The sequence below is a fragment of the Pseudorca crassidens genome, chromosome 4 (assembly GCF_039906515.1).
Source record: "Pseudorca crassidens isolate mPseCra1 chromosome 4, mPseCra1.hap1, whole genome shotgun sequence".
Lineage (NCBI taxonomy): Eukaryota > Metazoa > Chordata > Mammalia > Artiodactyla > Delphinidae > Pseudorca > Pseudorca crassidens.
In genome coordinates this window covers 75,409,597-75,436,979 of record NC_090299.1, presented here as the reverse complement: position 1 = coordinate 75,436,979, position 27,383 = coordinate 75,409,597, and the positions used below count along the sequence as shown (strand labels likewise).

Genomic DNA, 27,383 nt, shown 5'->3' with positions numbered 1-27,383 from the left:
AATAACCATATCTGCAACATAGGGTGGTTGGGAAAATGAGAAACAATAAGTTAGATATACAGCACGTAAGCCTCAGAAGTAGTAAGCTCAACAAATATTTGTTCCATGCTATCTCTTTTCTTCTTTAAAATCTGTCTCTTTTAACTTTTCCTATACTGGATACTTCTTAAGCTACGTTCCTTAACTTCCAGATTCTCCATGAATGCTTAACACTGCCCACTTTGTTCACAGAATTGAGACAAAAAAAATGATTTTCAGGGCTCAAGCATTATTGAAAGCCTGTTATATGTTCTCCCCTGAATTCTAACTAGGAAACCAGACAATATTTGTGAAGAATAAGTCCATTAAAAATTGAAGTTTGAGTGTAGCTTTTATCGTACATTGATTTTTTTTAGCTTACCTGAGACACAAATATATAATTAGATTAAATTATAATCAGATTTAGGGCTTCCCTGTTGGCACAGTGGTTAAGAATCCACCTGCCAGTGCAGGGAACATGGGTTCGAGCCCTGATCCGGGAAGATCCCATGTGCCATGGAGCAGCTAAGCCCGTGCGCCACAACTACTGAGCCTGCACTCTAGAGCCTGCGTGCCACAACTACTGAGCCTGCGTGCCACAACTACTGAAGCCCGTGTACCTAGAGCCCGTGCTCCACAACAAGAGAAAACACCGCAATGAGAAGCCCGTGCACCGCAAAAAAAAGTAGCCCCCGCTTGCCGCAACTAGAGAAAGCAGCACAGCAGTGAAGACCTAACGCAGTCAAAAATAAATAAAACAGGGGGGATAAACGATCTTTTACAGTGGAGGAGGCATTCACATCTTTGAGGAGGCTTGGTTAATGTGTAATGTAGATGCACGCTGCACAGTTGGAAAAGAGGTGGGGGAGACCCAAACAGACACAGGGAATTTTATGTTTAAATTGTCTTCTCCCACCTTAAAACGTAAATTTTATTTCATCACTTTTTACCCTCTTAGGGTTCTTTTTGGCTAGGTCTGAGAATTAGATTGACAAAAGAAAGGTCAATGGAAGAAAAGCATACATTTAAGTATAACAAGTTTTATGTGACACAGGATCCTTCATAAGGAATGACCCAAAGAGATGACAAGACTATATTAGGTTAAACAAAGAGAGGCAATTGTGGAAGAGTGACTAAACTGTGTGGGGAGGCTAAAGGAAGATAAGAATTATTTTAACCAAGTCTGTTTTGTATAGAGTTCTCTTGCTTTCAGCGTCTCATCCTTGATATTAAGAATATTACTTTCCTTCTGGTATAGGGAGGACATCTTTCATGTGGGAATTTCATCTGCCTTTATGAAAAACAGGAAGGTCAGAGTGTTTTTGTTTTGCAGTTTTTCAAGTGCACTTAACTCAAAATGGTCAATATACCAGAGCTGCATATTTTGGGATAGCATGTTCTGAACTCCATCATTAAATGCTTAAAGTTGGGGCTTATCTACCTAACTTAGTAGGGGAAAGGGAAGGGAAGAAAGGCTTCTATGGGAAATACAAATTGGTTTCTTTAGGAAAGACAAAAGCAGATAAGAAACTTTGTGGTAATGTTGGCCTATGCATATGAGGGTAGTTTCATCCTGTCGTCAGGGCCATAAAACTCCCCAGTAGAGGGGGTTTATGGTAGGTTTACTCTTGGTGTACTTTTGGGAGTAAAAGTCATCCTGAAGATGGAATTTATGGTAGTCTCATTCCCCAGAAGTTTCTGCTATCAATCAGAAAAGGGAAGCTCCAGGAAGGCTTCTTTCTGCATCTGTTGAATCCAAAATGTCTTCAGCTTAAAATAATCTTCATACCAACCCTGGGGTTCCAAGTGGGTGCCCACAATACCATACTTGAAGATATTTTGAAGTTAAGGTAATCCCTGCTTTTAGATAGAATGAGTTTTGTGTCTTTAAATTGAAGAGTGTTATAGGCTCATTGCTGACCATCCATGCTCTATAATACCCTTATCACATATATTCTGTTCTGCTCTTTGTTGAGTTACTGAGAGAAAATGCCAAATAGTGGGAAAAGGGAGTCAGAGGTCTCTATTAATCATCATTCAATAAGTAGTATAGAATAAGTCAAGATTCTACCTGAAAAACAGAACTGGGAGTATATATCAGAGATCTATTACAAGGAATTGGCTTACACTTGTGGGGCTGGTAAGCAAGACTGCAGTCCATTGGGTAGACAATTAGGGGTGATTGTGAACAGACTGGAATCCCACAGGCATGTGCTTGTCCACAGGCAAGTCAGGAAAGAGAATCCAGGGGAAAGGGAGAGTAATTGCTGAACTAGCTAATTGCTGATCCAGCTGCTGTTTGGAGTCTCTTCAGAGAATGCCTAAACACTCTCTTAAAGGCCTTCCAACTGAGTAAATCCAGCCAACGCAGGATAACCTCCCTTTTGATTAAAGTCAGCTTATCAGGGACTTTAATCATATCTACAAAATCCCTTCACAGCAGCACCTAAGCTAGTGTTTGATTGAATAAATGGGAGAAGGTGTGTGTGCTGTCAAATGACAGCTGTCCGCCTTCTGTCCTCCAACTGTCTAGAGAGAATATCCCTTGTCTTCTACCCTAATGGGAAACACACTATCAATAGAAAGGGAATTCTGAGGACTGTAATTCAGTCCAGTCAAGTTGACGCATCAGAAGGGCATCACATATGATAAAATACGTCATGGTAAAAAGTGGCTTTGCTTTAAATGGCTTTTAATCCTTATATTTATAAAGAAGAGTTTTAAAATTAATAGCACCGTTTTGGTTAATCTAAGAGAAAAAAAAATCTGGCCAACATCTGGAAACTTAATGGTTATAAATACTTCTTTAGGATATGTGTTCACTAAATGTTAGGCATTTCTCATAATTACATTCTGTTTTGCCTTAGGGTGCTTTTTGAGATCACTCAGGAGGATGTTTTGTTTCTGGCTTCACCTCTGACCTTTGATCCTTCTGTTGTGGAAATATTTGTTGCTCTATCAAGTGGTGCCTCTCTGCTTATTGTACCAACTTCTGTCAAAGTGCTCCCATCAAAATTAGCTGCTGTTCTCTTTTCCCATCACAGAGTGACTATTTTACAGGTACATTTTAGTAGCAAATGAAATGTTTTGTTTTTAATTATTCAATATTTTAAGTGTGTTAGAGAATATTTTATATTCCTGTAGCTCTTTACAATGGATTAATGATAATCTAGTTAGAATGTCAAGGGCTGTCTTCCTGATGATGTCATTTGTTTGAGAATGAAAAAAATCAGTTAATTCTGTCTAGAAAATTCTTTTACTATGCACTTTGTACATACTATAATAACTAAGGGAACTTTTACTCAAATCCATTGGGATATGCCTCTCTTGTCTTAAAGTATTGAGTTTATTGTGTTTCCCACTAAAAACTGCTTTAAGTAAGTTAAGTTATAATTGACTTAGAAATTTAGATTTTCTGATTTTTACATCGGTATGTTTTATATTAACCTAAAAAATGTATTTTTTAAGTTTGGCATTTTTGAAGATTTAAAAAATATATATGTGAAAGTATGTGACTTGTACTCTAGCCTTAAGATATAACACTGCAAGTGGTTAATGAAACTAGAGAGAATTAATAAAATTATATGCATATCATGATAAATGAAAATTTTTTTAAATGAGACTTGAGAGGATGTTAAATTTCTTCCCAGAGACAAAATTTGATGCTGACTTTCTTTTTAGGAAATGTGTTTTTCATCCTATTAAAAAAACCATTATATATAAATGAAATGAGTATAGCAATGCAGTTTTGCTAGGTATCAGTGGTATAAATTCTCATCTCTTGGTGAATCATTCTATGAATCTGGGCACGATTTTAATAATACAACTTTTAGGGGCTTCCCTGGTGGTTGAGAGTGGTTGAGAGTCCGCCTGCCGATGCAGGGGACACGGGTTCGTGCCCTGGTCCGGGAGGATCCCACATGCCGCGGAGCGGCTGGGCCCATGAGCCATGGCCGCTGAGCCTGCGCGTCCGGAGCCTGTGCTCCGCAACGGGAGAGGCCACGACAGTGAGAGGCCCGCGTACCGCAAAAAAAAAAAAAAAAAAATAATAATACAATTTTATTTTCCTGTAAAATTCAAGGAGCATAATTTTTCAGGGAATATTTGCTAAGTACCTTAATAGTGTCTTATACCTCTTTAAATCTGACCCCTTGCTTAATGTTAAAACACAATCTCAGATAGATTTACTTTAGCAGTGTTTTTTTTAACTTTTCTGGGATCATAGATCCTTCTGAGAAATGGATACACATTTACTAACTCTGTTCCCAAAATACAGCAAATTTTGCATATAGTTTCATTGTGATTTTATATAACTCACAATACATATCTACTTGGAATATTATGAGCAGATCACATTTGACTTGGTTTGAGTAAGGAAGAGAAGCACAAAAGCTGACAGGCTAACCTTTCTTTTGTATAAGACACATGTCTTATAGTGAATTTTTGCTTTATTTTATTATCATCGTTCATCTTTTCCCTCCAGAGTCAATTTCTTACCAAATAATATGTAAGTCATCATGGATATATATATATATATATATACATATATATATATATATGTATATATATATATATATTTTTTTTTTGCGGTACGTGGGCCTCTCATTGTCGTGGCCTCTCCCATTGCGGAGCACAGGCTCCGGACGCGCAGGCCCTGCGGCCATGGCTCACGGGCCCAGCTGCTCTGCAGCATGTGGGATCTTCCCGGACCAGGGCACGAACCTGTTTCCCCTGCATCGGCAGGCGGACTCTCAACCACTGCGCCACCAGGGAAGCCCTATATATATATTTTTAAGAGCTTCTTGTACAGATTTTATTTACAAATAACCTTGCCCAAACCTAATTGGATATTAAGCAAGGATCTTAAAAGCTCTCAAAGAGAATACATGCTACTAAAGTTTTGAAAATTGGAAAAAATAGAATATCTTGAGTTACTGCGGGAGAGAAGGGCCCCAAAGTGAGATGGACTAAGCTTTTGAGGAAATTAAGAACCTCTTTATCTCAGGAATAAGAGTTTTCTCTTGCGAAGAAAGGGCCAGTATTTGGTTTCTTACAAACCTAAAGTATATTTGGGAATTTTTTGCATACTCTGGGTAACAAAGTTATATTATTTAAACTTGATGCCTTTTAAAAGTGAAACCTTTTAGTTAGAGCAAAATCTTAGGTTGCTATCTACCAAAGTGTCAACATAAGTGTTTTTCATTTTTACATAAAGTTTTACTTAGGCAATCTGGAAGAAAACTATAACATTTTCTATCACTTTTTTCTGTTATTTGCTAAGTCCTGTTTCCCTATGCCTAAGATGATTTGGTAGCAAAGGATGTTGAGTTGTCCTGTGCCAATAAATTGATGATTTCAGTTTATGAGTATCCGAAAAGTGTTACTATGCTTTACCTTGCTGAATATTCATAGTTGTGCATTCATTTGTAGAGTTCAAAGTTGAAATTATCCTTAACACTAGAAATTAGGCCAGAATGTTTCAGATTTGCTTTACTGAAAATGGAGAGCAGGACCATTCAGTCGTCATTTTGACAAGAGATTTTCCATATGATAAAAGTCTTGGGGGCTTCCCTGGTGGCGCAGTGGTTAAGAATCTGCCTGCCAATGCAAGGGACACGGGTTCGAGCCCTGGCCCAGGAAGATCCCACATGCTGCGGAGCAACTAAGCCCGTGTGCCACAACTACTGAGCCTGCGCTCAAGAGCCCGCAAGTGACAACTACTGAGCTCACGTGCCACAACTACAGAAGCCTGTGTGCCTAGAGCCCATGCTCTGCAACAAGAGAAACCACGACAATGAGAAGCCCATGCACCACAGTGAAGAGTAGCCCCTGCTCACCGCAACTAGAGAAAGCCCACGCACAGCAGTGATGACCCAACACAGCCAAAAATAAAAACAAAGAAATAAATAAATAAATTTGTTAAAAAAAAAAAACCCAAAAAACTCTTGGTGGAACAGTTAAGAGCTTGATTTAGGATCATTTCAGGATAAATAGGATGACCACTGTAATTTATTACCAAAAACTTGGAATCCTGAGAGTGAATGAAAGCACTAAGTTCCCAGATAGTAATCTGGAACAATAAGTACGTACTGGGATATAGGGTCATCCTACTGCTTAAATATTTTGACAAGCCATGACCTTAAATAATCTCCCCAAATTAAAATTCAGGTTGTCCTTTTAGCTTTTATTGAAAGAAGCCATTTTAAAATCTTCATTCATGTAACCTCTGGCTATAGCCAAGTGAGGAGATTGGCAGATATTCTTCCCAAAAAGCAACTATAAAGCTGGACAAAATTGACAAAAATAACCATTTCAACACTTTAGAAATCAACTAAAGGCATATAACTATCTGAAATATGTTTTTTTGTTTTTGTTTTTTTTTTTTTACAGAAATATGTTTATGTTTTTAAAAACTGCTGAATTTTGCTTTAGAAAAGGGAATCTGTGGCATTCTAGCCAGCAAGAAGGGCCTACAGCTCCAACAGCCTGAGGTTGCTATGGTGAGGAGGGCAAGCACATTCCTGACTGACCTTGAGGCTATGTGCATGCACATAAGAGACACAAAAGAGCCCATGGAAAATAAAAGCTGGATCAGACTTGAAAATGACGTAACTTTGAATGAGCTCCCCTATCCACACACAGATCCATCTATACAGACAATCTGTCCAGTCACTGGTTGACATCTGAGCTATGCAGACATGAGGCGACGCTTAGGAAGTAAGACTTAAAAGTGAAAACAAGAATATGTATTTTGGGACTTCCCTGGTGGTCCAGTGGTAAAGAATCCGCCTTACAATGCCGGGGACACAGGTTCGATCCCTGGTCAGGGAACTAAGATCTCACATGCTGCGGGACAACTAAGCCCGTGCGCCACAACTAGTGAGCTTGCACACTTCAACTAGAGAACCTGCGTGCCGCAAACCACAGAGCCTACGCACTTTGGAGCCTGCGCACCACAACTAGAGAGAGAAAAACCCTCATGCCAAAACTAGAGAGAAGCCCGCATGCCGCAATGAAAGATCCTGTGTGCCGCAACTAAGACCTGATGCAGTCAAAAAAAAAGAATATTTTAGGAATTCCTTGGTGGTCCAGTGGTTAGGATTCCAAGCTCTCACTGCGAAGGGCCAAAAAAAAAAGTATTTAATTTAATTTATTTTTTGGTCATACCATGCAGCTCGTGGGATCTTAGTTCCCCCACCAGGGATTGAGCCTGGGCCACGGCAGTGAAGATGCTGAGTCTTAACCACCAGATCACCAGGGAGTTCCCAAATACCTATTTTAAAAGCCACCTGAGCAGTGACATCAGTGACCATACGGGGGAGACGATTCACATTTAGCCCAGGCAAGTTACAAACAAAGAAATAAACAAGCAAATAAAAAATCAGCAACAAAACATTTCATAATGATAAAGTGGTCAGTACATCAAGAAGTACATTGCTGGGACTTCCCTGGTGGCGCAGTGGTTAGGACTCTGTGCTCCCAATGCAGGGGACCCGGGTTCGATCCCCGGTCAGGGAACTAGATCCCACATGCATGCTGCAACTGAGAGTTCTCATGTCACAACTAAGGAGTCCGCCTGCTGCAACTAAGGAGCCGGCAAGCAGCAACTAAGGAGCCTGCCTCCTGCAACTAAGACCTGGTGCAAAATTAATTAATTTTTAAAAAAGAAGTATATTGTTATATCAAGAACATGATATCTGCCTGAAAATAGAGGTTCCAAATACATGAAGCAAAAATGGACAGAACTGAAAGGAGAAATAGATGACTCAATGGTTTGAAATTTTAGTACCCTACTTTCAGTAATTCATTGAAAAACTAGACAGAAATCAGTGTGCATGTAATAAAGAAGACTTGAATAACATTATCAACCAAATTCCACATGTAGAGCACTCCATCCACCAAATGCAGAGTATACATTTCCTAGGATAGGTCATATGCTAGGCTACAAAATAAGTCTCAGGAAATGTAAAATGTGTTGATGAAAAATTAATTAGTCAATCTAAGAAAGAAACAAAGAATGTTCTTTGAGCCAAACTGAGGATTATAACCCGAGGGACAGTCTTTCAGAAAGATCTGAGGACCCTCCTGCCTGTTAGAAGTCAAAGCACAGTTATATACATTTTCGAGACAAAGAGTTATACATCAAAGTGACATATTGATAGTTTACATAGTCTAGATCTGCACATATAAGGCGAGTAGTGGGTCATTGTGACCCATCACAGGATTAAGAAAGGAATGTTATCTTCTAAGGAATTACCTTGTTGGTGTGAGGAGAAATTTGCTTTTTACGATGTAGCAGGTATTTCTGTGTCTTCTAAGGTGGTCTGGTTAATGTATAATGCAGATGCACATTGCACCGTAAAGCGAGCGTAGTGGGGCCCAAATGGGCAGAGAGAGAATTTTATGTTAAAATATTGTTTTTGTCCTGCCTTAAAAATAATTTTATTTCATCAAATGTGACTAAGTGGGATTTGTCCCAGGAATGCACATTTGCTTTAACATCCAAAAATCCACTGATGCTATATACTAGATAAAGAATAATGAACAAAAAGCACATAATTATGTCAGCAGATGCAGAAAAATTATTTGGCAAATCCAATGCCAATGATAAAAAAAAGTCAACAAACTAGGAATAGAAGGGAACTTCCCCAACATGATAAAGGATGTCTACAAAAAGACTACAGCTAACATTATAATTGGATAAAAGACTGAATGCTTTCACCCTAAGATTGGGAACAAGGCAAGGATGTTTGCTTTTTCACTTCTTTTCAACATTATTCTGGTTGTTCTAGGCAGTGCAATAAAGCAAAAAGGAAGAAAGAAATTAAGCACCCACACTGGACAGGAAGAAGTAAAACTATTTGCAGACAACATGGGGGAACTACTAGAACTAATAAACAAGTTCAGCAAGGTTGTAGGGTACAAGATCAATATGCAAAATCAACTATATTTCTACATTATATAAAAAAAGCCCAAAAATGAAATTAAGAGAATAATTATATTCACAATAGCATCAAAAATAATAAAATAGGAATAAATTTAAAGAAGAGCAAGGCTTGTACGATGAAAACTATAGAACATTGTTGATAGAAATTGAAGAGCTAAATAAATGAAGAGACATTTCATGTTTATGGATTGGATGTCTCAATATTGTCAAGATTGCAGTTCTCCCTATAAATTAAACCCAGCCCCTATCAAAATCCTGATGGACTTCTTTGGGGGAGAAATTGACAAGCTGATCCTAAATTTTATATGGAAATTCAAAAGGTAGTCCTGATCCATACAATAGAATAAAAAGTCCTATGGTCTGAGTGTTTGTGTCCCCCCAGAATTCATATGGGGCCTTTGGGACTGCTTAGGTCATGAGGGTGAAGCCCTCATGAATGGGATTTAGTGCCCTTGTAAAAAAGACCCCACAGAGCTTCCTATCCCCTTCCACCATGTGAGGACACAGCAAGAAGTCTAACCTGGAAGAGAGCTCTCACCAGAACTGGACCATGCTGGCACCCTGGTCTTGGACTTCTATCCTCCAAGAACTGTGAGAAGTAAACTTCTGTTGTTTATAACCTACCCAGTCTACAGTATTTTGTTATAGCAGCCTGAACAGACTAAGACAAAAAAGAATGAATTATTGATATATACAACATGAAACACAAAGTATTTTCACTGAACATAGAGTAAAAGATGCTAGGTCAAAACAGAATACATGTTGTATGATTCCATTTTTATAAAATTCTAGAAAATGCCAGCTGATCATCAGTGACAAAAAATAGATCAGTGGTTGTCTGGAGGAGAGGTCCAGTTGGAGGGAAGAATTACAATGGTACATAGGTGATTTTAGGGTTGAAGGATATGTTCATTATCTGGATTGTGGTGATGGTTTCACCAATAATATATCTCAAAATTTGTATTGTACACTTTAAATATGTATAGTCTATTGTATGTCAATTATATTATCTTAATAAAGTTGTTTTTTAAAATCTTTATTCATTGTTTTGCTTAGGCACTTCCTTAACACTTTTATATACTTTTTCTACATAGGAATAATGGGAAAGGAAATGTAAATTCATTTAATAAATTTTTGTCCTTAAACCTTTTTGTCTAAACTGCATAATGAAACATAATTAATATTTGCTTGTTTTTTACTGAAGCAAAATTTATGTCCACATTAAAAAGGTAATGCTGCTTCAGTAGTTTTCCAAATATGATTTGCCATTTAGTAAACACAGCCTTAATTTCCTTGTGAGCTCCCAATGTTAAGCTTTGGACTAATCACTACAGTGTGGTTTTTTGTTTTTTGTTTTTTTTTTAAAGAAGTGAAGGGAAAGAAATAATTTATTTTTAATGTATCTACAGGCAACACCGACATTGCTTAGAAGATTTGGATCTCAGCTTATCAAGTCAACTGTTTTATCAACCAATACTTCTCTTCGAGTATTGGCCCTTGGTGGCGAAGCATTTCCATCATTAACTGTTCTCAAAAGCTGGAGAGGAATAGGCAATAAAACACAAATATTTAATGTTTATGGTATCACCGAGGTCTCAAGTTGGGCGACTTTTTACAGGATACCAGAGAAAATTCTTAACTCTACTTTGAAGTAAGGGTTTCAGTTACTTCAGGGTAGGGTAGAAACTGTTATTTTTCCAGTATCTTAACACAAATAGTATTTTTGATAGGCACTGGAGTAATATTTTATAAACACTATTTTATCTAGAATTTTAAGCTGGGAATCCAGAACCTTTCTTATTTTAACTGGTGCTACAGATCCTGCTAGAGGTTTTCGTAACTAAACAGCAATGAATAACATAACTTTTCCACCTAACCTTTTCCTCTTGTCAATCTTTGAATTATAACAAAAACTTTTTTTTTCTTTATTTGGTACAATGTGATTTAAATACACTGGTAAATATTCTATTCAAATGAAAAATTTTTAATTTGGTTTGGGTTGTTGTGTTTTCATAGATGTGACTTGCCTGTACAACTGGGATTTCCACTGCTTGGAACAGTAGTTGAAGTCAAAGATACTAATGGTTTCACAGTTCAAGAAGGCAATGGCCAAGTATTTTTAGGTTGTTTTACATTTGTTGATTGGGAATAATTTCTTTTTTTTTCCAAGAAAAAAAATCTGATGTGTTAATTTTATTCTTTCCTCAATTATTCTTAAGTCTAGTATTCTTTTCGGTGATGGTAATTTTTAATCTCATCCTCACAGTCATGAAACATTTAATTAGTTACCATAATTATTTCAGATAACAATGTCTAATACTCTAAGAGAAGATATAAAAGTAATTTAGAAACTGTAAATTGGTTGTTTGTATTTCTGTTTATAGCCAAAATTCTATTAGTATTTTAAGAATGTTTTTAATCACATGTATTTTTAGAACTAGATTGTGTTTCATCCCTTTGCTTACTTTACTAAGGTTCTTATTGTATATAATTTTATAAGATAACATTTAAAAGTGAGTCCCCCTTTTTATATAAATATTCAGACTTTGAAACTTAGTAACTGAGCTTTTGGAGATGTTCTGATTTCTTGGTTTTTATTATATTTTCCATGAATTTTTAAAATTACATTGTTGTTTATATCTTGTGAAGGTGGCAGAAATAGAGTATGTTTTCTTGATGATGAAATGACAGTACCACTTGGCACAATGAGGGCCACAGGAGACTTTGTGACTATAAAAGATGGAGAGATATTTTTCTTGGGACGAAAGGACAGTCAGATCAAACGTCATGGCAAACGTCTTAACATTGAACTTGTGCAACAGGTAGAACTGTTTAAATATTAAACATCTATTAATATATGTAGGTATTAGAGGCAGCCATAACTACTCTTCTGTTCCAGGGTTCTCTGTCAGTATTATTTAAACCTAAGACTTTTGTGTTAATGATGAATTACAGTAGAAGATATGGATAATTCATTGTGCACTTTATTCTCAGCATGAAGAGTTGTTTTTTAAATAAGTGACAAAGGGGATTTTGATAACTGAAGATAAGTTGACTTATTTTGCTCTGGGAGCTATTATTTTTGGAAAACATTAAGAACCCAGTGTGCTGGTAATAGTGATAGTAGGAAACAATTTTTTAAAACTCTCTAGTGAATTCCAGATTTTAATTTGACTGTATTGAATGCAGAGTATTTAGGAAGTTTGTTTTTAAATGTCCTTATTGGCAAATTGAGATAATCTCTCTCATAGGTTGCTGAAGGTCTTCAACAAGTGGAATCTTGTGCAGTTACATGGTATAATCAGGAAAAATTAATTTTGTTCATGGTGTCCAAAAATGATTTAGTAAAGGATTACGTCTTTAAAGAACTGCAGAAACATCTTCCAAGTCATGCAATCCCGGATGAGCTTGTATTGATTGATTCTCTACCATTTACATCTCATGGTAAAATAATTTGAAGCAGCTATGTTTCAGTGCCAAATGATACTAATTGTATTAACTAGTTTAAAGGCCACTTAAATCCTTATTATTATAAGTAATACTAATATATATTGTGGTAGACCCTCTGTTAAATACTTTGTATAATTAACTCATTTTATCTCCAGAAACTCCTATGAGTAGGTTGTATTATTCCCATTTACTTATGTGGAAAATAAGGCTTAAGAGGTTAAATAATTTCCCCAAAATCACATTGCTAGTTAGTAGTAGAGTTGAAATTCTGTAGGACTGTTTGACTTCAAAACATGTGCTCTTAATCACCATATTCTATTACTTTCCCAATTTCATCTTTATTTAATATTTCAGAATGTGGTTATTGCTCAGTAAATAGTACCATTTCTTTAGCTCTTTAAATGAGAGCAACATTAGCCCCTCCTTTCTTTTTTTTCTCTTTTATTTAAAATTATTTATTTTTTGGCTGCATTGGGTCTTTGTGGCTGTGTGCGGGCTTTCTCTCCTTTTTTTTTTCTTTTAAAAATATTATTTATTTTTGGCTGCGTTGTGTCTTCGCTCCTGTGCGTGGGCTTTCTGTAGTTGCGGCGAGCGGGGGCTACTCTGTTGTGGTGCACTAGTGTTGTGGTGCGCAGGCTTCTCATGTGGTGGCTTCTCTTTTTGCGGAGCATGGGCTCTAGGCTCGCAGGCTTCAGTAGTTGTGGCTCGCAGGCTTCAAAGCACAGGCTCAGTAGTTGTGGCGCACGGGCTTAGTCGCTCCGCAGCATGTGGGATCTTCCCAGACCAGGGATTGAACAGGTGTCCTCTGCGTTGGCAGGTATCGGATTCCTAACCACTGCGCCACCAGGGAAGTCCCTCCTTTCTTCTTATCTGCTACCCACTACATTCTGGGTAGCATGGGACTGTCTTCTTGATTATTGATTCTGCATGACAAACTATTTTATAGGATTTCTAACCTTAACAATGAAAAATGTGTGTATTGTGACTAACAAAGACATGAAGGGGTCAAGCTGAAATTTAAAAATTGTTATTTCTCTTTTGTATTAAGGCAAAATTGATGTTTCTGAGTTAAATAAGATTTATTTAAACTCCATAAACTTGAAGTCTGAATGTAAACTCAATGGAAAAGAGGAACTTTGGGAAAAATTACATCATTTGTGGAAGGTACAACTTTTAAGATACAAATTTGTTATTATAAAGAGGTCGTTGTATATCTTCAGGGAATGTAGCATCCTAATAAGTCTGATAAAATTTTCTAAGAATATTACTGCTGCCCAGATGTTAAGTAGTATAGCTTTGTTTTATTCAATTTGTATTCAAATAAGGGTTAGGTTCTCTACTGCAAGATTAGATTAAGCTCCCTATATAGAAATTTATTGGAAGTGAGGTAGTCATAAAAGGCACGAGTAGACAAAACGCCTCTTGACATAACTTTTCCCTAAGATGGTCAGTCAAGTGCAGTAACACTTGTCAGAGTTGAAAAAATAGCCAACTCTTGCTGTACCACAATCTGTGGTATAAAGGCTTAACATAATTATTCCAGAAGAACTTTCAGTAACAACATGTATGCTTCTGCTTAAGGGAATTAATATATATATGTATATAACAATTAAAAACTTATTTTAAAATATATATATTTTATTACCTATGATTTACAGGTCAGTATAATTTTTCTTAGATAAAATTTGGAGTTTTCTAAAGGGTTCTAACAAGAGGATGTAACTGTACAGTCTTGTCTGAAAATAGATACCTAGATAAAAGTAATATCCACTTCATTTTTAGATTCTTGGAAAATAATTTCGGTTTATGTGAAGTTAATGAAAATAATTATTCCCATATTATAGAAATATCAGATATTGTTAATATCTGATATTAAATCAGGTGTTTTTATAATTCCATTCCCTATTGTATGGGTAGAAAAACTGCTCTAAAGGGAAGTATAATTTGCAGTTCTAGGGTAGTTTGTGACAAAATTGGTAGCATAATGATGGTCTCCTTTACTATATAGAAAATAATTTTAAAATTTACTTTAATTGTTAAAAAATTTATTTTGTTTGTGTTCATCTCATTAATGTAGTTACCATCGTCTATATATTACCTTTAAATGCTGAATTCTTTTGGTTTTAGATCTTTAACTTCACCATATTTCTCACTTCTCTAATCTGTAGTCTGTTCTGAGTCTCTCAGAAGACCCTTTGAAGGTTCCTGATGAGTCACTCTTCTTAAATAGTGGTGGAGATTCTTTGAAGTCCATACGGCTCCTCAATGAGATTGAAAACCTTGTTGGCACAGCAGTACCTGGGCTTCTGGAAATTATTCTTAGCAGTTCTATTTTAGAGATTTACAATCACATCCTTCAAACAGTGTTTCCAGATGAAGATCTGACATTTAGCAAGAATTATTCCACAAAAAGAAAATCCAGCGATGTTAATCAAGAGGAAACCAGTGGAAAATCTTTACATCAGGAATCTGTCATGCCTTTAAATTGTGACAACGAGATCAATGCTTTTATTGCACTGAGCCGAGGGAGTCAGATTTTGTCTCTGAATACTACTAGGTTTTTAACTAAGTTGGAACATTGCCCTTCAGCCTGTTCTTCTGATATAATTTCACAGACTAACATTCAAAATATGAAAAGCTTAAATCCTCCAGCTCTTATTGGGAAGTCAAAAGATATGTCCTGTGTTGCAAAAGTTTCTGAAGAGGAAACATCTGTGATGGGGGCTGAGAAAATGGAGTTTCATGTGAGGTGGAGGTCAGACACAGGCAAATGTGTGGATGCTTCACCTCTGCTTGTAATACCAGCTGTTGATAAGTCATCTGCAACTGTGTACATTGGCTCCCATTCTCATAGAATGATGGCAGTTGATCTTTACTCTGGAAAGGTGAAATGGGAACAGATTTTGGGAGATCGCATTGAATCCTCAGCATGTGTATCTAAGTGTGGAAACTTTATTGTAGTGGGTAAGTTTCTGAATTTGAGGTTTATAGAGTTAAATTTAATTATCATATGGTAATGCTAGTAGGACCAAGTTAAATTTAAAAAACCTATGCATAGTAGGTTTGGTTGCTGTCAAAGAATAATAGTTAACTACATGCTGATTCATAGTGTGGGCCTTGGGTCAGAGTTTCTGGATTTGAAGCTAACTCTAAAGCTGTAACCAGCTCTGTGACCTTTAACGAGTTGCTGAACTTCTTAGAATTTCAGTTTTCTTATGAGTATATGGGCTTAATAAATAAAACATGGTGCTGCATCACAGATTATCGCCAGACTTAATGGTTTAGAATAATAAACATTTATTTATTTATTTATTGGGATATAGTTGCTTTAATAAACATTTATTATCTCACAGTTTCTATGGGTCAGGAATTTAGGAAGGGTTTAGCTGAACGTTCTGGCTCAGGGTTTTTCATGTGGCAGCAACCATCTGAAGCCTTGACGAGCTGGAAAAATCTGCTTCTAAGATGGCTTACTCACATTGCTGCAAACAGAAGACTTCAGTTTTTGCTGGCTTTTGGCAGGAAGCTTCAGTTTCTTGACACATGGGCTTCTCCATAGGCTGCTTGAATGCCCTTGCAACATGGAAGCTAACTTCCCTCAGAGTGAGTGACCCAAGAGAGTGATTGAGGAGGAACGCAGTACTTTTAGTGTCTAAAGTTGTATACCATTATTTGTGCCTTATTCTGTTATTAGAAGAACATCATTAAGTCTGGCCCACACTCAGAGGGAGGGGAATTAGCTTCACCTGTTGAATATCTCTGAGTATCAAAGAATTTGTGGATATATTTTAAAACTACCACAATAATCATAGAGCTTTTGAGAGGATTAAATGAAATAATTGCTTGTGAATCCTTTAGTACATTGCTAGGGACAGACTAAGTGCTCAAAGAATAATAGTTAACTACATGCTGATTCACAGTGTGGGCCTTAGGTCAGAGTTTCTGGATTTGAACCTAGCTGTAAAGCTACTACCAGCTCTGTGACCTTCAACAAGTGTTAGCTACTACCTTCTACTCAGTTTCATTAAGGTGTAGGTGACTCTTACTTTACAAAGATATGGGGGTCTAGGCGTAATGTCTCCTGAACTACCACTCTCTTTTTACCCCCCAAACTACATCAAGTTTTACTTTAATGCTCATGGCATGTGCTTACCAAAGCTGTTCAGACTAAGTGCTTAGGAATATATCTCCCTACTTATGTTAGCCTGGCTAGAATCTACTTGAATCTGAGTTTGATTCTTCTGTATTGAAAACTTACATTTTGAAAATTATACTACAGGAAACTTTCAGTTATACATGTGAATGATCATGAGTAATCCCTATTCATGAAAGTCAGCTCATTGAGGTTACTGTTTGCGTTCCAAGTGTCTAAACCCAAAGCCTCTGACACGTGGTGGTCACTTAGTACTTTTTTTCTCTTTTTAAAAAAATTTCCAGTTTTATTGAGATGTAATTGACATACAACATTTTATTAGCTTAAGGTATACAATATAATGTTTGATATGTGTATATTGCAAAATGATTACCACAGTAAATCTAGTTAGCATACATCACCTCAAATATATAGTTCAGTGTTGTTAACTATCACTTAGTACTTTGAATATTTGTTATTAATATAATATACAGTAAAACCCTTTTTAGTATACAGTTTTATATTTTGACAGATACATACTATCATGTAACCACTACCACAATCAAGAGTCCACTGCTCCAGGGACTTCCCTGGTGGTGCAGTGGTTAAGAATCCGCCTGCCAGTGCAGGGGACACAAGTTTGATCCCTGGTCCGGGAAGATCCCACATGCAGTGGAGCAACTAAGCCTGTGCGCCACAACTACTGAGCCTGTGCTCTAGAGCCCATGCGCCACAACTACTGAAGCCCACATGTCTAGAGCCCATGCTCCACAACAAGAGAAGCCACTGCAATGAGAAGCCTGTGCACCGCAACGAAGAGTAGCCCCTGCTCCCCGCAACTAGAGAAAGCCCATGCATAGCAACGAAGACCCAACACTGCCAAAATAATATATATATATATATATATATATATATATGCATATAGTAGCACTTCACTGTGAGCATTACATGAGTTGACAGACATAAAGTTCTTAGAGTAGTTCCCTTCACAAGGTAAAAGGTCAATAAACATTTGGTCATTGTTAATGTTAGCATTTCTGGAACACCTACTATGTACTGGGCATTTATCCTGATTATCACAGTAACCCTGCTGTAGATGTATCCACATTCAGCAGAAAGATAATCTAGGCCCAGTGATGCTAGGTAATTTGCCCAAAGGATGGCCATGACAAGATCTGAATCCAAGTTGTCAAAGCCTCTTTCTGCTGCAGCATGCTCATGTTCATTGTTTTCCTGGTAGTGAAGCACTTCATGGTACTTTTAAAATGTAAGATGTACCTACTAAATAGGTTTTTTATACAAATGGTTGCTGCTTTGCTGAAATGTAAATCGAGCCAAACATAGAGCCTAAGTACACATGAAGAACATCGAATATATATTGTCATGATTTAAGCCAAATACTTATTTTCCAGTGACATATCTAAATCTCATCTTTTGTATTTTGTTTCCCAACAGGCTGTTATAATGGGTTGGTTTATATTCTGAAGAGTAATAGTGGAGAAAAATACTGGATGTTTACTACTGATGATGCTGTCAAAAGCTCAGCAACTGTGGATCCAACCACAGGACTTTTTTACATTGGTTCTCATGACCAGCATGCATATGCTTTAGATATATATGTAAGAATTCACTTCATCAATTTCATACCATAAGCATAGATAGAAGAGTGTGAAACTATCAGGTGGTGGTGACTAGGGGAGCAGGTATTAACTCTTCCCAAGTTTGCGATCTGGGAAGATTAAGGGGTTAATTAACAGCCATAATATCTTAAGACAATTTTAACTTCCATACCGAATTTTCAAATAAATTTACTACTCAGAGTTTTGAAATATAAGGAACTTAGAATGCCATCTTGACAATAGAGAAGAATCACAAAAATATCAATAAGAACTGATCACATAAATTTTTAAATTTAAGGATTATAAAATTAAAAAGAAATAAGTTGGGAAAAGTTTTTGAAACAAGTGTGACAGAGTTAAAATATTCACAAGTATAAATTAAGAGCAAATACAAATTAATAAGAAAAATGTAAAGGTCCAGATAGAAAAATAAACAAGGGATATAAATGCACAGGACCCCAAAGAAGAAATAGCTAGTAAATGAATTTAAATATTTCATATGTTTAAGAATCAAAGGAATGAAAATTTAAACTTCGAGATAAAGAAGCAAATGTTATTAGAGTGTAGCATTAAATGCTGGTGACAATGGTGGGAGGTAAAGCCTTCGAGGAAAACAATTTGACCATAGGTAACAATTTCATATCCTTTGATTCAGTAAAATTCTTCTAGGAATCTGTCCTGGCAAAATAATCAGAAACATGGACAGATATATGCACGAAGATGTCTATTTCCAAATTGTTTATAACACCAAGCAATTAGTTCAAGACAATTTTCAATGATAAGGTAGAGAAATTATTTTGTGTTCATATGGGATATGATTCATTAAAGTAATATTTAAAGAGTTTTACAAAGTAATTGAGCTAAATTAGATACAAAGTGTATGATATTCAGAGTGATGATCTCAAGTATATTAAGCTGTGTGTGTGTGCGTGCACCAAAAAGATCACAAGGGAAAATGCTAAAATGTTAACAGTGGTAATCTCTGGGTATTGGCTTTTGTCATCTTTTTATACTAACTTGATTCTCCACAGTGAGTATATATTATTTTTATACTAAAAATAAAAGTTATATTAACTAAGATAGACATAACATCAGGAGGGACGGGATATGTATATTTTGTTAATCACCAGCAGAAACCAATTAATTTGCTTTCTTTTTCTTTCTTTTTTTTTTTTTTAATTTGCTTTCTTATTTGCAGAAAAAGAAGTGTGTTTGGAAGTTGAAATGCGGAGGAACTGTTTTTTCTTCTCCTTGTTTGAGCCTGATTCCATATCACTTGTATTTTGCTACGCTGGGAGGACTTTTACTGGCTATAAATCCTGTAGGCATAAAAGAATATTTATTGATTTTATTACCTGTTTTTCTTTAATATTTTTTATTTTTGCTTTGAATTCTGCAAATTTGAAGTAGATCTCAGTTATAGTCCATACATTACTGAACCAGAATTCATTAAAAATGACTGACATAAAGTATAGAAAGATGAGAAAAATCTAAGTTCTGTGTATGTCTTTTATCAATTTTTTATTTTATTTTTATTTTATTTTTTTGGCTACGTTGGATCTTCATTGCTGTGCATGGGCTTTCTCTAGTGGCAGAGAGCAGGGGCTACTCTTCATTGTGGTGCGTGGGCTTCTTATTGCGGTGGCTTGTTGCAGAGCACGGGCTCTAGGTGCTCCGGCTTCAGTAGTTGCAGACCGTGGGCTCTAGGCGTGGGCTTCAGAAGTTGTGGCGTGCGGGCTTAGTTGCTCTGTGGCGTGGGGATCTTCCCGGACCAGGGATCGAACCCGTGTCCCCTCCTTTGGCACGCGGATTCTTAACCACTGTGCCACCAGGGAAGTCCTATCAATTTTTAAGTTGGCAGACTGTTCTCGGTCCTGTCAAGAACTTCGTGTCCATTCTAAGGATGGAGTTTATGTGCTAGTTATTTCTTTCCTGGTTTTACTGCAAGTTTTTAGCATTCATAAGTAGCACTCATTAATTTTATAGCTGTGTATATGTGCACTAGCTTCATTTATAATGTCAGCATGCCATTATAGCATTTTCTGGTGTTTATAGCTTTACCTCTGGGAGATTTATGAGTTTATTTTATAAAGGGTAGTTGATTAGTAGAATGATTTAAATGCTGTGAATTGCTTTTTGCCCCTGACAGGCCACTGGGAAGAGAGTTTGGAAACATTCCTGTGGAAAGCCACTCTTTTCTTCTCCACGGTGTTGCCTACAGTATATTTGTATTGGCTGTGTAGATGGGAATTTTCTCTGCTTTACTCACTTTGGAGAACAGGTAAAAATTTCTAGTTCTGTTTTATTTACATTTCTCAAAGGCATAGTAGCTGGTGACAACTGAAGTAAAATTTTAAACATTATTCGACCCATTGTGTTGAAAACTAATTCTATTTTAATTGTCAAACTACGGGTTTTTAAAATTTTGAATGACGCTATAATAGATTTAAAAGATTCTATCCAAACATTGTTTTACTTTTGTCATTCTCTCACAATTTAAAAAATGTCATCAGCTTTTTTTTGGTTTTTTTTTTTTTTTTTTTTTTGCGGTACACGGGCCTCTCACTGTTGTGGCCTCTCCCGTTGCGGAGCACAGCCTCTGGATGTGCAGGCCCAGTGGCCATGGCTCATGGGCCCAGCCGCTCCGTGGCATGCGGGATCTTCCCGGACCGGGGCTTGAACCCGTGTCCCCTGCATTGGCAGGCGGACTCTCAACCACTGCGCCACCAGGGAAGCCCATGTTATCAGTTTTTAGCCAACTTTATTATAACCTCTATTCCGATTGTGAACATTGAAATAAACTCCTGCTTTTTCTATGAAAACCTAAATCTGTTACATAACCCAATTTGCATTGTGTGGAAGTTCCATCTTCAACTTCATGATCGGCAGGGTAGGCTCCTTCTGAGTCATAATAGGTCTTTCGTTGGGATAATAATCTCTACTTCTTTACCCATAAGTGACTGTGGCACAACTTCTGTGTTTTTGATTTTGGGGATTATTTTGTGGACTTGAGAGTGTACTAGCTCCAACGTAAGTTAGCCCATTGCTGGCTAGAGTTGACTTTGGGTGCTTTTTATTCTACATTCACCCCTCATAGCCTAACAGTTTCTTTTGTTCTGTGTGACAATTACTTTGTGATGAAATCTTTTATTAAGTTCACTTAATATTTTTTATTTACAAAGTAATTTGAATATATTCTCACCTTTGGATTTCTAAAAAGCAGCAAATGCTATTACCCCTTTTTTTTACCTTTTCTGAATGAACCAAAAAAAGATTAAAGTGATTTTGTCCAAGTCAGGGACAGAATTGAGATTACAAATCATATTTCGTGAATATACCCACTCTTTTTATTTTGCTTTTACTGTACTGCTATTACTATGGATTTGTAAACACTATCTTAGACTTAAGCTTTTTCTTCCTTGTGTGTTTTCTTTGAAGTATGGCTGACAGGTTAATCTATAGTAGCTTTGAAATAAGCAAACAGTGTATATATCTACAGGGTAGACACACAACTCATAGCTCTTTGTTTAAAGCTTTAAATTATTGCACATAAACTTTTCCTTTCAGCCTACTTACCCCCTTATTCCTCCATTAGGAGACCAGAATAAGATACAATTTTTAATAACATACACTGAAAACTGTGTAGTTTTTTCTTTGAAATAAGTGTCTCTGAACATATAAGTAATAACTTTTGAATGGGGTTCGAAATGAATTTTACTTCATAATATTATGCATAGCGGTGATTTATGTAATAAGGACACTCACTGGTGGGTTTTGTGCTAGATTTTACCATTGGGACAGAGGTCTAATCTGAGGGTGCTACTTTTGGGAGAAAGCCATTATTTTCTCTATGTACCATTCAGTAGCCTGCGTCTCTCACATTTTATTAAGAATTTCAAAAAGCTTTATAGAATTGTGGAAATGAGATGAATGAATTATTTTTGCCTTTATCACCCTTCAGATTTGGCAGTTCTCTACCAATGGACCAATCTTTTCATCCCCATGTACCTCAGCATCAGAGCAAGAAATATTTTTTGGTTCCCATGATTGCTTTATCTACTGTTGTAGTATGAAAGGTCACCTCCAATGGAAATTTGAAACTACTTCAAGGGTGTATTCAACACCATTTGCTTTCCATAACCACAGTCGTGGCAATGAAGTGTTGCTGGCAGCAGCATCTACTGATGGGAAGCTATGGATCTTGGAATCTAAGAGTGGAGAGTTGCAAAGTGTGTATCAACTTCCTGGAGAAGTTTTCTCTTCTCCTGTGGTCTGGGAATCAATGCTTATTATTGGATGTAGAAATAATTATGTTTATTGTCTGGATTTATTGGGTGGCAATCAAAGATAATGAAGGACAGTCTTTACTAGAAAATATCTGTGAGATGTTTGAAAATATTTTACATTATGGAGCATGTGGATAGTCTTATTTTATGTTAAAGATTATATTTTGTTTAAGAAACTTGTCTATTACACTTTATTGGAAAACAACCGTATTTTACTTCCTATAGGAGCAACAAATGCTTTTAAAAGGAATTATAGAACAAAACACATCAATATGTTAAGTGACAGTTTCTTTTAATTAGGCTACAGATGTTCTACTTGGTTTTTTATAAAAGACTTCTGGAAAAAAAGATCAGAATATACTTGGTGGGTTAAAAAATTAGTCTGTGATGTAATACACCATTCACTCATTTATACTGAGATTCATAACAAGATTTTCAAAGAAAGGATCTATTTATCAAATTAGTTTCCATAATTTAAAATTTTTTATTATTATTTTTATATTTTATTTATTTATTTATTTGGTTGCACCAGGTCGTAGTTGGGGCAGGCAGGCTCCTTTAGTTGTGGCTCATGGGCTCCTTGGTTGCAGCACGTAGCCTCCATAGTTGCAGCTCGCCAGCTCCTTAGTTGCGGCACGTGGGCTCCTTAGTTGTGGCTCACGGGCTCCTTAGTTGTAGCATGCGAACTCATAGTTGTGGCATGCTTGTGGGATCTACTTCCCTGACCAGGGATCGAACCCAGGCCCCCTGCACTGGGAGCAGGGAGTCTTAACCACTGTGCCACCAGGGAAGTCCCTGTAGTAGTCTCTTATGATCTTTAATATTTCTGTGGTGTCAGTTGTAACTTCTTCTTTTCCATTTTTGATTTTATTGATTTGGGCCCTCTCTCTTTTTTTTATTGATGAGTCTGGCTAAAGGTTTATCTGTTTTTTTTTTAAGCTTTTCAAAGAAGCAGCTTTTAGTTTCATTTTATTGTTTTTTAAGTCTCCTTCATTTATTTCTGCTCTGATCTTTATGATTTATTTCCTTATACTAACTTTGGGTTTTGTTTGTTCTTTTTCTAGTTTAGATGTAAGGTTAGGTTGTTTGAGATTTTTCTCATTTCCTGAGATAAGCTTGTATTGCCATAAACTTCTCTCTTAGAACTGCTTTTGCTGTGTCCCATAGATTTTGGATCATTGTTTTTCATTTTCATTTGTCTCCAGGTATTTTTTTAAAATTTCCTCTTTGATTTCTTCAGTGATCCATTGGTTTTTTAGTAGCATATTGTTTAGCCTCCACGTGTTTGTGGTTTTGCAATTTTTTTCTTGTAGTTGATTTCTGGTCTTCTAGCGTTGTGGTTGGAAAAGATGCTTGATATGATTTCAATTTTCTTAAATTTACTGAGGCTTGTTTTGTGGCCTAGCATGTGATTTATCCTGGAGAGTGTTCTATGTGCACTTGAAAACAATGTATTCTGCTGCTATTGGATGGAATGTTCTAAATGTGTTTATTAAGTCTTATCTGGTCTAATGTGTCATTTAAGACACAGTGTTTCCTTACTGATTTTCTGTCTGGATGATCTGTCCATTGATGTAATTGGGGTGTAAAACTTTCCTACTATTATTGTGTTACTATTGATCTCTCCCTTTATGTCTGCTGGTATTTGCTTTATGTATTTTGGTGTTCCTATGTTGGTGTTTATATATTTACAGTTGTTATGTCTTCTTGAATTGATCCCTTGATCATTATGTAGTGTCCTTCTTTGTCTCTTCCAACAGTCTTTATTGTAACATCTATTTTATCATATATAAGTATTGCTACTTACCCTGGCTTTCTTTTGATTTCCATTTGTGTTCAATACCTTTTGTATCTCTTCACTTTCAATCTGTGTATGTCTTTAGATCTGAAGTGAGTCTCCTGTAGGCAGGAAAGCGGGATATATATGGGTCTTTTTTTTTCTTTTAATCCATTCAGCCACTCTGTGTCTTTTGATTGGAGCATTTAGTCCATTTACAATTAAAGTAATTATATGTATGTTCTAATTGCCATTTTGTTAATTATTTTAGGGTTTTTTTGTAGGGCTGTTTTGTTCCTTCTTTTGTTCTCTTGTGATTTGATGACTATCTTTAGTGTTATGTTTGGATTCCTTTTCTCTTCTTTTGTGTATCTATTATAGATTTTTGGCTTGTAGCTACCATGAGGTATTTATATAGTAATCTGTATTTATACATGATTGTTTTATGTTGTTGATCTCTTAATTTCAAATACATTTTAACAATCCTGCATTTGTATTCTCCTCCCCTCACAATTATTATTTTTGGTATCATATTTTACCTCTGATTGTTTTGTGTAACCCTTAACTGCTTATTTTAGATATAGATGATTTTACTACTCTCTTAACCTCCCTGCTAACTTTGTGCATGGATGATTTCCTACCTTTACTGTATGTTTGCCTTTACCAACGAGTCTTTTCATTTCATAATTTTCATTTATCTAGTTGTGGCCGTTTCTTATTCGTTAAGAGAAGTTCCTTAAATATTTCTTGTAAGTTTGGTGGTGCTGAACTCTTTTAGCTTTTGCTTGTCTGTAAAGATTTTGATCTTTCCATCAAATCTGAATGAGAGCCTTGCTGGGAGTATTCCTGGTTGTGGGTTTTTTCCTTTATCACTTTAAATATGTTGCCCTTCTGGCCTGCAGAGTTTCTGATGAAAAGTCAGCCAATAGCTTTATGGGAGTTCCCTTCTATGTTATTTGTTGTTTTTCTTTGGCTGCTTTTAATATTGTCTCTGTCTTTAATTTTTGACATTTTAATTACAACATGTTTTAGTGTATTCCTCTTTGGGTTAATCTTGTATGGGACTCTCGGTGCTTCCTGGACTTGGATGTCTGTTCCCTTTCCCAGGTTAGGGAAGTTTTCAGTTATTATGTCTCAGATATGTTCTCAGTCACTTTCTGTCACTCTTCTCCTTGTGGGACCCCTATAATGAGAATATTAGTGCACTCAGTGTTGTCCCAGAGGTCTCTTATACTGTCCTCATTTCTTTTCCTTTCTTTTTTCTGTTCAGCATCAATGATTTCCACTACTGTGTCTTCCAGCTCACTGATCTGTTTCTCTGTATCATTTAGTCTACTATTGATCCTTCTAGTGTATTTTTAATTTCAGTTGTCATGTTCTTCATCTGTTTGGTTATTCTTTATATTTTCTAGCTCTTTGTTAAAAACTTTTAATTTTCACTCTATGTATCCATTCTTTTCCCATGTTCTCTGATCATCTTTATAATCATTGCCCTGAGCTCTTTTTTGGGTATTTGCCTATCTCCACTTCATTTAGTTTTTCTTGTGGGGTTTTATCTTGTTCCTTCATTTAGAACATGTTCCTCTGTTGCCTCATTTGCCTAAGTTGCTGTTTGCATTTTTATGTTTCTGGTAGGTTGGTTATGTTTCCTGACCTTGGAGAAGTGGCCTCCTGTAGGCGACGTCCTATGTGTCCCAGCAGTGCATTCCCCGCTTAATCACCCAAGCTATATGCTCTGGTGGTTTCCTGCTATGAGGGCTGTGTGGGTCCTTCTGTTGTGGTGAGCTAACTATGTGGGCCGTCTGGTAGGCTTGGTTGGCCCCTGTTCAGGTTGGTTGCTAAGCCCTGCCCTGTGCAGAGGCTGCTGGCCACTGGTTGGCATGACCAGGTCACAAGATGGCTGACTGCAGAACCCCAGGGGCCCCAGGGCTAGTGCTGGCTCACTGGTGGGTAGAGTCAGGGTCTAGAAAACACCAGGGCTGTTGCCTATCCTATGGTGGGTGAAGCAAAGTCCTGGGGTTAGTACTGGTCTACTGGTAGGCAGAGCCAGGTCCTGGAGTCTGGATGCAAGGCCAGTGGTCCCAGATCAGTTGTCAGATCGCTGGGGGGGGAAGGGGGAGGGGCTGTTCCTGACACAGTTGGGTATGGGGTTTGCGATGTCCCAGAGCTTATGTTGGCCTGCTAGTGGCCAGGGCCAGGACCCAGGCCCAGAGAGTCCCAGGACATGCTCTGGCCTACTGATGGGCTGGATGGGTCTGCAGCCTGTGGGATTGTGGTTTTCTTGCATCTGGTGTCTGCCCCCTGGTGGCTGAGGCTGGTCCAGAGGCTAGAACTGGCTGCCTGGACAGCACGGCCAGGGCACGGCTGGGTCTTGGGGCTAAAAACCAGAGGGAGGATTTGACAATGGCCCTTGCCAACACCAATGTCCATGTGGTAGAAGGAACTCCCAAGAATGGCTGCCACCAGTGTCTATGTCCCCAGGGTGAGCTGCAGCTGCCTCCTGCCTCTTTAGAAGACTCTCCAAGATCAGCAGGTAGGTCTAACCCAGGCTTCTATCAAATGACTGCTTTTGCTCTGGGTCCTGGATCATGTGAGATTTTGTGTGTGCCCTTTAAGAGTGAAGTCTTTCTTTCCCCTAGCCCTCTGGGACTCCTGAAAGTAAACCTTACTAGCCTTCAAAGCAAAATGCTCTGGAGTCTTGTCTTCCTGGTGCAGGACCCCTAGGCTGGGGAGCCCGATGTGGGGTTCAGACCTCATAGTGCTTTGGGAGAACCTCTGCAATGTAGTTATTCTCCTATATTTGGGTTTTCCTTCCAGCGGTATGGGACTTGACTATATCACAAATCCTACCCTTCTACCCATCTTGTTGTGTTTCCTTCTTTATGTCTTTAGTTGTAGAAGATCTTTTCTGGACGGTTCTGGTCTTTTTCATCAAAGGTTATTCTGCAAATAGCTGTGATTTTGGTGTGCCCATGAAAGAAGGTGAGCTCAGCATCTTTCTATTCCACTGTCTTGGCCAGTCCCTCCAGAATGAATTTTTAGAAGAATATTGAGTCTCTTGCAGAATTACAAAGAGGGCTAGAGCTATATACAGCCAGAAGCAATGAATGCCTGAAATCATATCATTTTGGCCAGAAGTAGCTGCTGTCCTTGA

At 37.2% G+C, this 27,383-nt stretch overlaps 2 protein-coding genes across 7 annotated transcripts in view; one reads left to right on the top strand and one right to left on the bottom strand.

The window, feature by feature from the left end:
* Window positions 1-22,832, top strand: part of AASDH (aminoadipate-semialdehyde dehydrogenase) — a 35,190-nt gene extending 12,358 nt beyond the window's left edge. For 5 of the 6 annotated variants that reach the window (XM_067736085.1, XM_067736084.1, XM_067736088.1 and 2 more), the window contains 11 exons: window positions 2,886-3,078; window positions 10,375-10,616; window positions 10,982-11,088; window positions 11,615-11,787; window positions 12,217-12,409; window positions 13,464-13,579; window positions 14,584-15,379; window positions 18,003-18,166; window positions 19,365-19,487; window positions 20,316-20,447; window positions 22,128-22,832. In XM_067736085.1, coding sequence (XP_067592186.1) covers window positions 2,886-3,078; window positions 10,375-10,616; window positions 10,982-11,088; window positions 11,615-11,787; window positions 12,217-12,409; window positions 13,464-13,579; window positions 14,584-15,379; window positions 18,003-18,166; window positions 19,365-19,487; window positions 20,316-20,447; window positions 22,128-22,517 — 2,629 coding nt within the window. In that variant the 3' untranslated portion in view covers window positions 22,518-22,832. The other variant, XM_067736087.1, reaches the window with a different exon arrangement.
* Window positions 1-27,383, bottom strand: part of CRACD (capping protein inhibiting regulator of actin dynamics) — a 314,918-nt gene that overhangs the window by 10,776 nt on the left and 276,759 nt on the right. The window lies entirely within an intron of this gene.